Consider the following 12,197-nt stretch of genomic DNA (forward strand, 5'->3'; position numbering starts at 1 on the left):
CTACCTGAGGTACACAGAACAAAATAACAACAAAGAAAAGATGCAGTGTCCACATGTTTATTGTTAGGTTGACAACATATAACAGTAATTGCTATGAATAAAAATACATATACGAGTCCCCTTGATTCCTCTCTGTTCAAAGTGCAAAAACACTTTTAGGTTGCTCCCGAAAAACCCAGTCCAGATGTTCCCCCTCCTCCCCGCATCACTCTCCAGTGAGCACTGACACTTCTTGGAGATGTTGCCGCACCACCTCATCCAGCACCTTGCTTACACCTTTACATGCTGTCATTGCAGCTTCAATCAGAGTCTCTAGGTGATCCTGATGTAATCTGGCATCCATCTGCAGCAGAGCAATCTGTCCGCCCCGGGGCAGCAGCGCTAAAGCCAGAGAGCTCACTCCTCCACTTTCCTCTGCATAGCAAAGATCAGCGAGGGGTGTCTCATCCACAAACCCAACAGTGCAGGCACACACATAGTCCCTCATGGGGATGCCGGCATCAATCACTGCCAGAGTGGCAGCATTCACACACACGCTGTAGTTCCCTCCATCTGACTGCAGAATCTGTTGTGAAGTAAAGAGGTTATGGACAAAAATCAATTCACGCTGATCAAGTAAACATAAACTGTATTAAATGTATCTCTCCCTGTTCAACAGTTTCATTACAGACCTTGACATAGATGTCTATCTGAGAACGCGGGTAGAGCTGCGTCATCACTGCAGCTTCAAATGTCTGCTTCAAGTGGAGGCTCATCTCAGTGGACTTGCGGTCCCCGTGTGGTCTCCTCTTCCTCTCTGCTGTGCTGAACGTGGCCATGCTGTACTGACAGTTGATAACGGCCCGATCGTGAAGAGCCCGGCTGCGCGAACCTCGTATCTGCGATGAGAAATGCAACCAACTCTTAGGGTTTTTATTATTTATGTACTGTACTTAAATAATTAATAGATATTCCCATATAGTGCGTGGTCACATGTACTCATAGATCATGTATGGTCACTAATACACGGCTGTAACAGCGTCAGCTCTTCTAGGAAAGCTTTCCACAAGATTTGGGAACTTGGCTAAAGGGATTTGCTCCTATTCCAAGCAAACATTGGGGAAAGTGTGCAGATCCAACCCAAGAAAAATAATCAATTAAGCAAAATGAGACAGGAAAGCTACTATAAATGTATATGTATTGGAACTCATGTGAGTAAGACACGCTATGTTTGGACTGGGGATGGCAAGTAACCATAATACCAATACAACATATAAAACACCCAAAACAACAAGGGCTATTTTTTTATAACACATTGTATTTATATCTCAAAAGTGACATATTTATCAAAGTAAAACAATAGCTGTATAATAGTATTTGCACCCATGCAGTAATGTGCTTTATAAAATACTAAAAGAGCTCATTAGATTTAGAGACTATTCTGATTTACTTTTTAATCTTTGCTATTCTCCAACTCAGTTTTTAATTTCCTTTTTTTCCAGATTATCCAACATATCGAGAATATAACCTGATCTTTATTTTTTGAATGACATTTGCATCATGGACAATAATCACACATCCAAATAAACCCTCTTCCAAACCTACCACCACAATACTAATAATCACAGATATATATATATATATATATATATATATATATATAGATATATATATATATATATATACAGCATATTTTAATTACAGTGCATTACAGAAGCCGTGATGCTAATTGAAAAACCTTCTTTCTATTTCTGTGTGTTGTTATCAGCTGCTGGCTAATCCATCCCTGCATCCACCCGGTTACTTACTTCATGTGGACCGTACACCACCGCCAGAGCTTTCGTGTTCCCCTGCTCTAAATACGCAGAACCGTCCGCCTGAGCAAACACTCCCATCCGGGCCTGGACTTTCCGCAGCTCGCTGGCTTTCCTTCCATCTAAACGATAACCCTGGTCCGACAGCAGCTCCAGACCCGCCATGTTTCCGCAAACTTCGAACGAAGAGCGACGCAATCCCCCCCACGTGTTCGCCGCTGAACTACGCTACCCATAAACCACCACGGACCGGGTGGACTACGGCAAAGCCAAGTGTCCAAAAATACAAACTTTGCATTATCAGTCGGAGTTTCTAACAACTGTACTGCACCTATTATACAGTTTATGTTAATTGCTACTGTTTAAATTGAACCCTTAAACCTATTAATCTAAAATCAAACAACGAGATAAAATGTCATTTAACATTTCCTGTAATTACTTTATAACCACATTAAGTAACCTAATTTGCTATATTGTTCAAAAAGGTTTTACTTTTTATTGTCAAGTATCACTTCTGATGGTTAAGCAAACTTTTATTTGGTCCCTTGGTTTGTATGTGTGTAGCACTTCTTTTTTTTGTTTTTTTTTTGTTTTAACCGTTAATAAAACTTTGTGTTTTTATGTTATCACCTATACCTCTGTATACCATGCTACCTGTATATACATTTATTTGTTCCGAATTTAAAAAAGTAGAAAAAATAAAATGTCACCTCTTTGTAACTTAAGAGTTAAAGCCTGAGTCTTCACAAAGTTTTCTAGATAACCATGTGGTTAAATTGAGTGTCCAATGTGTGTGGCAATGCAAGGGGAGCTGCACAACTTCAACACTTTTAAAAATAAAATTTATTAGCATCTCTAATGTGTATAAATAAAAACATATATGAAACAACGCATATATGTGTAATGTAATGAGCTTAACAATAACAGGGTTACATGTGATACAAAGGAGCAGTCATGATTTTTAGCCAGTGTATTGTGAGGAAAACTGTACCTTGAAATCAAGCTTTCAAATATGCATACCCATAATTTGCAAATCTACATTCTTTCACAAGAATGAAAAAGAAATCTGTTTAGGGGCACTACCAGGGAGAATATGGTAAATTGCCATTTTTTTAAAATCCTTTTTCATAAAACATCTTTAATTTAATACGTTATAAATTCTGGATGTTTTGAAGGTTTTACTAACAATGTAGAGGCACAAGTCCGCAACGTTATTCACAATAACCTTCTCAACTTCACACTACACTCAATTAAAATCCTGAAAAGGATCTCACTTCAATCTTTACCATTAACTGTAGTCATATTGTTCCACGGACTTGTAACCAAGGATCTTTCTAAGCAGACCTGAAATCTAGGGACAATATGACTATGTTAGACACAGCGACAATAAAAAAAATAAGACGCCAAACGACAAACTGTAACTAACAGATCCCAAAGGATCAAAAAACAACTGGCCTTGCTTTTTACTAATGTAACAGGGTTTGTCATTTTCCGTGATGGCTTGCTGTGCCTGGGTCAGAACACCAAGAGACAGTGAGAGCTTTTATGGGGGTCTGAGAACTTGGCTTTCTAAGGCAAAAAGCAAAGAAAGGAAAGGACCTCTCTTCTTATGTCACCCAGTGTTTTCTATTTGGTCATGCTTTGAACATCCTACATTTTCAAATGTCTTACAAAACTGACAGATACAGTATGCACATAGGACGAATACTACCTCTGAAAGCTGGCCAAAACTTCTGGACCTGTAACAGACCATTAAATATACACTGTTAAAAACTAGAGTGAATACCCCACAAGCTACACAAGTGTGTGTAACTTGTGACAAGTCAGTTACGTGTGGACGATGATTGGCCTTTGTCTCAGTTTTTCCTCAAAAACTGAAAAGAGAAAAAACAGAAAACACATTTTAAAAGGGGATAACAACATCCAAAACTAACTGCTCGAAAGTAAAAAAAAAAAACAAACAAAAACAAAACAAAACAGATACAAAAAAAAGAAAAAGAAAAAAAAAAGGTGTTGCTTCTGCTTTAATATGCAGGTGTATGTGACAGTGAGAGGTTATCGGCACCCACGGATCCTGGCAACCTCGTTCAGCCTTGTGGAATGAAGAGACTATGTAGTAGATCTGAAAAACGATGGTCTCTGCTCCATCCCAAGTCTTTAGAAGAGTGCAAAGATCCCCTTTTTTTCCCTGATATATCCATGTTCTTGCGTCCTAAAACTCTGCAAACTCCTTTGCACATTTTTCTGTTAAAGAAACACGGATTTCCTCCTCCTCGTAGTCATCGAAGTTGCTGGTGTCCCCCGGGCCTCTGCACTTTGGTATGAATGGGGCTTCCACCTGCAAAAATAAGAGAAATACATATTTTAACAGGCAGGATTTATGTCTTTCTGCACTGGCAGTCAGAGCCCAGAGTAGAAAGTTATTATTTCCATGAGAAACAGCAGCCTGTCCTGCAGAGAAACTGTCAGAAACATCATGGAGTCAACACACCTCAACACCTTTCTAACAACGGGACTGAAAAGGTTTTCATAACATTCCCAAACAATCGACAATCGATTTTCATGCCACAATTCATCAGATGTGCAGAGGTGAGACAGTATGCTGTGTTTGAATTTCTCTCTCTCTCATTATTCGCACTACTACCTTCATCACTTTCCAAACAATTGCATCACCACATATCTCTCTGAGCAGAGAATGTATAATCGGGTCTTCTCTCAATTTGATAGCAGGCCTTTCATCTCACCTTTCACCCCAGGGTTGCCATCCAGAGCAGCTCCAGTATAAACACTAGTACCTTCAGACATGGTCAGGTCAGATTTGGCACCGACTAGTTCATCTCAAGCATAACCCAGCCTTAAAAAATGTTCCCTAATATTATGGATTATATTAGACTGAGATGAAGGTTCATTACCATAGTTTTTATAATCACATTTTTAGCTCCTTCCATTAAGATGCACTTTTTGCAGTTAATATTTTGTGTCTGCATCTTATTTATAACAACATTAAAAGTGGAAGCAGTCTCATTTTGTCATATTTACACGCTCCAATGAAATTTGTCCTCATCATTTAACACATCCCGCCAGGGGGAGCAGTGCCTAGGGAGCTAGCATAGAGTGTCTTGCTCAAAAACACACCTTGTGATGAAGACGGGGTTTGAACCAAGAACATTTTGTTACTGTGTTAACCAATGTAAAACCAGTAATTAGCAGCAAAGGAGCATATGGGCCCCTCTTCTGTGACTGAACTTTACTGTGGGTACTTTTGAAATATATATATATATATATATATATATATATATATATATATATATATATATATATATATATATATATATATATATATATATATATATATATATATATATATAATTTCTGTTTTCCAGGCAACATTACACCTGCCACTGCCATGGTGTCAAGGATGCACAAGCCTAGAAGACTATGCACACAGTGATGTGCATGTTGTGAAGAATGTCACTATGGTTTGTTTCAATCAGTAGTGATTTTGCAGCTAATAACTATTGTATAGGGGAGTATATAGGGGAAATGCTAAAGTGAACAATACAAATTGCAAATATAATTAGGCAGACTGAAGTTTAAAAAAGCTGTTGACAACAAAGAGCTACCAGTTAAATGTTTACAAAAGCATAGCGCGATATTGTGTACCAGTAGGCAAAAGGAGGAAATGACGTTAAAGACAATCAATAAATCAATAAGATTCAAGTATGTGATCAGTATCTACTTTGATAAATTGGAACCCTTCATTATCAAGGTCCTCTCTCCATAATGACATGTAGCAGTGATACCTCACATTTAGCAGTGGACTTGATGATTTCCAAGAGGAAAAAAAAAAAACACACTTATACGTATTGGCATGTTGTGAAACCACTGCTAACATTCAATGAAAACATACTTTGCACCATAGACACATCATGGATCAGTTCTCCTTTGTCTTGTTTATAAGAAGTTCACAGAAAGGCTTTTTACTGCACTTTTCCATTTTGAACTCCATATAATGATCCAACATAAAATAATACTGTTTATTATCTAAATCTATATATAATTAACTTGTTTTTTCTATCATGGTTCATTAAAAAAATGTATTTGGTGTCTTACCTTTCTCTCATAGATTGCGATCCAGTCTGTTGTGGCAAACCATTTGTGACCTTTGATGTCGTTGACGCCATTCTTCAGATTGCCGTAACGTTTGGTCAGATCCACCTGCAGAAGGTTTCTCAACAGATCTTTCAAGTCAGAGCTGAAGTGTGAGGGGAATCGTACCTAAAGAAGACAAAAAAAACAAAAAACGTTTTGGTAATTTTGTACATGCACAACTAAAACTCACTACTGGCAAAACACATATTGAATAAAATTTTTCCTTCATGAAGACATTTCCACAACAATGATCTTCTAACCTTTCCTGACACAATCTTCTCATAGATCTGGATAGGTTGATCTGCAAAGAATGGAGGGTAGCCAGCTGCCATTTCATAGATGAGAACACCGAGGGCCCACCAGTCCACGGCTTTGTTATAGCCCTAAAAAAAAGTCATGGTTAATACGCTTTGTTCATTCCAGACTGAACCAACTGAAAACACAATGTGTGGAGCCGTTTTTTGCTTTGGCAAATATATTAAATATATATTTTAACTTTTTGTATAAAAATCAGCAAAGTATGAAAATCTACCGCTACCTTTCAAGTGGCATTTTAATATCTTATGTGGTTAAAAGAAGTTAAATGACTTAATTCCTGTTGCAACTCCTTACTTTGAAGATTACTTTCTTGTTATGACCCACCTCCACCCCCAAAAATTCTGGTGTAGTATTTTCTTAACTACAACCACAATGTAGTGCAACTTGTATTCATAAACTGGAACTGTACTGGGAGGTACAATTATTAACCAGTAAGACAAACACAGACACACAATAAAAATATAAAAACACAGTTAGATTAAAAAAAAAAACAAGCATGCTACATCCATACTTTGCTGAGAATGATTTCTGGTGCCAAGTACTCTGGAGTCCCACACAACGTCCAGGTCCTGCCTTTTACCCTCTTGGCAAATCCAAAATCTGTCACCTAAAAGTCAGGGGGGTATGTTAAACACACGTGTTAAGTGCAGACATATAAAGTACTGCAACATGGCTTACGCACTTGTTGCGTTTTGGCTCACCTGAATGTAGCCATGGTGGTCAATGAGAAGGTTCTCAGGTTTCAGATCTCTGTATATAAGATCTAGTGAATGGAGATACTCAAACGTCAGAACTATCTGAGCGGCATAAAATCGTGCATGTGGTTCACTGGAAAGGAAGTAGAAGAGATTAATTTATGAGAAATCTCATAAAATCATCAGTATGTAAGACATATGAAACCGGCAGTAAATAAAGATAACATCAGAGAGTGTTGCACAACACGAAACTTGTGTTTTCCAGAGACACTTTGTATTGCAGACTACTACTCACCTGAATCTTCCAATTCGTCTTAGGTGTGAGAACATCTCCCCTCCTGGAACATACTCCATCACCATGTACAAATTGGAGTTGTCCTAAAACAATGCAAAGTCAAAATGCTCCATAACATGTTCAAAACAGACCAAAGGAATTTTAGTTACCAAATTAAAACAAGCACACTGTACCTTAAAAGCGTACTCAAGTTTGACGAGAAAAGGGAAGCTCACAGCCTGTAATATCCTCTTTTCATTTAATGTGTGTTCTATTTGCTTGAGTTTCACGACCTGACAGATAAAAAGAGATAAGACGACCTTGTCAGGAAAGTCTCATTGCAACAGAGTTAGCATGCAGTGAGAGGAATGACAGCTTTTAGCGTTCCCTAGCAATGCAACAAGAACAGATCATACTTTTTGGAAAATTAGCTGCAAATTTTTGATTGTGTTAAGTTTCTGTCACCAAATTTCTTTTGTCCCTGCAAAATGTCCCATGAGGGCTGATGCACTTTTCCACTGACCTTCTGCTTGTCCAGTATTTTCATGGCAAAGTATTGCTCTGTTCCTTTGTGTTTCACCAGCATGACTCTTCCAAATGAGCCGGTACCAAGAGTCTTTAATCTTTCAAAATCATCTAGGCACGTTGTGCTCTGTGGAAATAATAACCTGTTAGCCTTCACTGTCAACGAAGCTGCTGAAAATGTTAAAATTTTTCCATCAGCCTGACCTGTGGTGGACATTCCCATTTGCGTAAGAAATCTTCTTTGGCTTTTGCTAGAAACTCTTTCACTAAAAAGAAGAAAAAGAGCGCAGTAAGATACAGTTAGCCAGACAGATTCAGGTTTATATTGATCTGGCAAATGAAAAGAAAAATCTAATGCTACTGTACTACTACTGTAGGGGAAAATGTGGGAAGCAGAAATTAAACGGAAAAAAGGGAAAAGGAGAAGGAGAAGAAAACATCAAAGACAACTCTCATCTGGATATAAATTAAATAGGATATTAAAAGTATCACAGACTCTGCTCTAAACTTAGGACAAAACAGAAACACAAGACACCAACATTCAGGACAGGCAGACTAATGATGCATGCCAAGAAATGCTGAATATTTTCTGTTATTTAGTAGCCTTTCAAAACGGGAGGGGACCACAACACTGAAAATTTACAGGGTAGGTTTCTCTGAGCATCCTGTTCATCACTTAATACAATTTGGGGCAAGGCTATTAAACACAGCAAAAATGGTAAGCAAAGACAAACCAATGTATGGGAAACACAGCAGACAGCAGATATCCAGATTGAGAGAATGTGGATAAACAAAACACTGACTTATTATCAAAGCACACAGTTAAAAACAAGCACATCTAGCAAGTTTCCACAACGAGACCAATGCTGTTCTGCCATTCTGGTCATCTTCCAGAGGAATAAGCATACCAAAAGTCTCTATTGATCACCATGGTTTGGCAGGAACAACCACGCACATGGATGGGATGATACAGAAGAGAAGATAGAGAGAAATACAGAGTTCATGTACATAAAAAACAGCTCTACACATCAACAAACATGAAGCATATGTCGAAGTGAATCAAAGCAACAGGACGAAAACATAGTTGACACAGTTCACCAGAGGAATTTAAACAGAGTCTGTCTACTTGGTATTCAAAGAACAGGTGTAGAACAGTTGCATTATATCAGATTTAAAAAGAAAATCCATACTAGAGTAAAATATTAAAAGTGTACTAGGTGTACAACAATGCATTTGCGTTTTTATAAACTGTCACTTTAAACTGAGAACTCTAGACCTACATCTGACATCTGAAATAATGATAAACACTATTGCACCACTAATTAAAAAGAAAAAAAAGTGTAAAGTGCCCAGTTCATGCTTCTCAAATGTGAAGATTTGCTACTCTTAATTTATGAGTCCAGAAAGCACCGATTAATTTCCTTAAGACTGACTGATCAATTAATCTAGTCAAACACATTGTAAACAAAACAATCAAGAAAATATCCTACAGATTAATTGATAATAATTAATCACATTTGTTGATCTAGATCATAACTAGGGGTAAAACTGCAGAAAAAAAACAGAAGGCATACTTATACAGACAAATACAGTATATCTTTGTACCCTGAGGGGAAAAATACATAGTTGAAAGGCAGCGCACTTGGCCAACCCTTCCTGACAAATCCAGACAAGCATAACATGGTTTAGTTATGTCGATCTGTCCTGTTACACTACAGTGTGAAACGCAATCCAAAGGCACGGTGAAATAAAATAGGTGTCATGATGGCAGCTGTTTAATCTCCCCCCTTTTGGTGCTGTTCCAAATGATGCAGCTAATGTCAGCTTTATGGTGTAAACACAGGTAGCCTAGTGTATTTAAACAGCATTGTAGGTAACCAGGTCGTCTTGTCAGAGCGGCTACACTCCAGACAAATCTGCAGCTCAGGCCGAAGTGTCAGCTTAAACAGGTTTAACAGTTAGCCATGGCACAGGATCTAGGGATCATAGGTGCACTCAAAAGAAATGCTTGGCAGTAATGAAACTATTACTGATCTGATCATCTCTGTCTTGTGAAGTGTCTCTGGTTGGCACTGTGTACTGTGCCTGCCTGCTCTGTCTCGCTCTCAGGTCAATAAATCTTTGAAGAACATTTTCACTGCATCATAAAATGACGTTTCTTTCAACAAACTATTTAAATAAACACAGACCCAGTGTAAAAGTCCAAGTATTTGCAAGCTTTAAAACGTGTAAAAGTAATTGACAAATCAAAGCCTAAGTGGCTTTAAATGATTTTTGCCCAAATAAATTTGACTAGCTGCAAAAAAAATTAATAATTTAAACCAAAAGCTTTTTTTGTTTACAACCAGGGATAGGGAAACACTCGTGATTTATTGCATGGGATGCTCAGCGATGACCAGCTGCACACATCAAAGTATATGAGCGCAAAGTACCACTGGCCTAGGCCGAGTTACGTCAAACCTTTCAAAGCTTGTAATACCCCTTATCCTCTGACGAAGGTCTGATGACAAGCTGCTCCAGTCAATGACAAGCTGAGTGTGAGAAGTGAGCCTTGGTGGACCTTTACCACAGTTTGATTAGGGGGGGAAAAAAGGGGGCTGCGAATAAACACAAGTGACACAGTTCGAGTGTGTTTGCGTGAGTGTGTGTGTGTGTGTGTGTGTGTGTGCGTATGCAGAGATGACAGTAGTAGGTCCCAGTTTTATGAATGGAAAGAGGGCATTTGTCATTTCTTCACCATATTTGGTCACAGTGCGGTACAGAGAGAAAGCTTTGTTTATGTAGCCAAGAATAAAAAATGGTAGTGAAGCCTCAGTCAGAAGCAGTCCCACACTGCCTTCACTGCCTATTTATTACAATGACTTATGAGTTTGTTGTTTATTGGTGTAGATTTAAGATCTACACAGCACAAAGTTTCTGTCTTGATACAGTTAGCTGTGATGACAAAAGGCTGCAGACAAACATAATCTAAGAGACACATCAGGATTGTTATCAACCTGAGGGTGACACCACAGAAGACATGATGAGATGATGCTAGCATGGAGTTTTTTTTAAGCCAGTATCGACAGGAAACTGCTAACTGTGTGTGTGTGTGTGTGTGTGTGTGTGTGTGTGTGCACAGGCCTGAACAGCTACCACCACCAAGAAGCAATGAAATGACAGGGGCCTTCTGAGGGCTAATCCCCCCCCCCCCCCCCCTACTCACATAGCTAAAGTTAGCAGGCTAGCTGGTCATCGAGCTTGAGCCTTCGTGTGCTCCAGCTGGCGTGCAACCAACATTTAAACATGTCAAATTAGCAGTGTGTGTGGTGCTTATCGATAAAACACCCTGAGCTCAATAACAAGCTCCCATTAACAGCCTGTTAACACTGACAGTGCCCCCCCCCCTTCAACACGAACGATACAACATCCACGGGGTGTTGCTGCTGCTGCTGCTGCTGCTGTTAGCCACCTAAGCTAGCCCTTTAACTCCTATTATGTGCAAAAATAAAAACACACGAACTATCACCTGCACTGTCGTGTTTTGCTAACTAAAGGGCGCTGCTGGGGGGGTCACCGTGCAGCGGATGACGGACGGCACTCCCCCGAGCTGCAAGCACGGACTCTCAAGTGTTATCCGAGGCTAGCTAGCTACTTTGAGGAAGCTTTGCGGAGTGTCCCCCGTCTCAGTCCACCACGAAACCACCGCCGAGGCCGAGTACTCACCGCTCTCCAGCTCGTTGCCCTTTTTGGCGGTGGCAGCGTTCCCCATGGTGCGGAAGACACGGCGGTCGCTCCGGCTGAGAAGAGATGGCGGTGGCTGGCTAACAGTTAACCTTCCCACAGCGGATATCCAAACAGATAAATCGCTGTAATGGTCCGACCGACCCAAACGCGAAGAAATGAAATATCCAGCAGCCCCCCCCCTCACTCTCTGTCCCTCTGAGAGGTTTCCGCTCCGGCTGCTTCAGGACCGTGTGTGCGGCTCACATGAAGCTACGAAGCTAGCGGTCACTTGTGTTTCCGACGGAGCTCCCCCCCCCTCCACACACACACACACACACACACACACACACACACACACACACACACACACACACACACACACACACACACACACACACACACACACACACACACACTCCTCCAGCCCTCACCTACTTCATCCAGGTTTGGATGAAGCCACAGGTAGCCCATCAACATACCGAAGCTGTTTCCGCATTCACAGATGTGGGGTAATATTTGTGCACTCGTCTAGCAGGACACTACTAGACGCTAAATATAAGTTGAGTTTGAGCTGCAGGTGGACTGAGCTGCACCTTCTAAGTACAAAAAGCATGTTTGTGTTTTGCAAATCAACATTAGTCATTTAAACAGGACTGAACTTGATGCTGTTTGACCTTTCAAATTGTTATTAAAACTAATAAAACAGCCTGTGACAATCAAACTGCATTTAATGTG

At 39.8% G+C, this 12,197-nt stretch overlaps 2 protein-coding genes across 3 annotated transcripts; both read right to left on the reverse strand.

The window, feature by feature from the left end:
• Positions 1 to 48: 48 nt before the first annotated feature.
• exosc4 (exosome component 4) lies at positions 49 to 2,006 on the reverse strand. The gene is made up of 3 exons (XM_026374627.1): positions 1,788 to 2,006; positions 672 to 878; positions 49 to 565 (listed from the first exon to the last, which is right to left on the reverse strand). Exons 1-3 carry the CDS (start codon positions 1,956 to 1,958, stop codon positions 206 to 208), a joined length of 738 nt encoding a protein of 245 aa, XP_026230412.1. The 5' UTR covers positions 1,959 to 2,006; the 3' UTR covers positions 49 to 205.
• A 1,979-nt stretch (positions 2,007 to 3,985) lies between these two features.
• prkacbb (protein kinase, cAMP-dependent, catalytic, beta b) lies at positions 3,986 to 11,800 on the reverse strand. Of its 2 annotated transcripts, none has more exons than XM_026374557.2 (10): positions 11,463 to 11,800; positions 7,962 to 8,023; positions 7,756 to 7,884; positions 7,427 to 7,525; positions 7,254 to 7,336; positions 6,965 to 7,091; positions 6,775 to 6,870; positions 6,206 to 6,328; positions 5,907 to 6,071; positions 3,986 to 4,131 (listed from the first exon to the last, which is right to left on the reverse strand). In XM_026374557.2, the coding sequence occupies exons 1-10, from the start codon at positions 11,506 to 11,508 to the stop codon at positions 4,006 to 4,008; spliced, it is 1,056 nt and encodes a 351-aa protein (XP_026230342.1). In that variant the 5' UTR covers positions 11,509 to 11,800; the 3' UTR covers positions 3,986 to 4,005. The 2 variants fall into 2 exon arrangements, with proteins under 2 accessions (XP_026230342.1, XP_026230343.1); XM_026374558.1 differs by lacking the exon at positions 11,463 to 11,800 and adding an exon at positions 8,666 to 11,129.
• Positions 11,801 to 12,197: the final 397 nt, after the last annotated feature.

This window comes from Anabas testudineus, chromosome 17 (assembly GCF_900324465.2).
Source record: "Anabas testudineus chromosome 17, fAnaTes1.2, whole genome shotgun sequence".
Lineage (NCBI taxonomy): Eukaryota > Metazoa > Chordata > Actinopteri > Anabantiformes > Anabantidae > Anabas > Anabas testudineus.

Coding starts and splice junctions, on each gene's coding strand:
- exosc4 (XM_026374627.1), bottom strand. CDS start 1,958: ATGGCGGGTCTGGAGCTGCTGTCGGACCAGGGTTATCGTTTAGATGGA. Junction 879..1,787: donor TGGTGTACGGTCCACATGAA/GTAAGTAACCGG, acceptor TTCTCATCGCAG/ATACGAGGTTCGCGCAGCCG. Junction 566..671: donor AGATAGACATCTATGTCAAG/GTCTGTAATGAA, acceptor ACTTCACAACAG/ATTCTGCAGTCAGATGGAGG.
- prkacbb (XM_026374557.2), bottom strand. CDS start 11,508: ATGGGGAACGCTGCCACCGCCAAAAAGGGCAACGAGCTGGAGAGCG. Junction 8,024..11,462: donor GGGCAACGAGCTGGAGAGCG/GTGAGTACTCGG, acceptor TCTTCTTTTTAG/TGAAAGAGTTTCTAGCAAAA. Junction 7,337..7,426: donor AACTTGAGTACGCTTTTAAG/GTACAGTGTGCT, acceptor GCATTGTTTTAG/GACAACTCCAATTTGTACAT.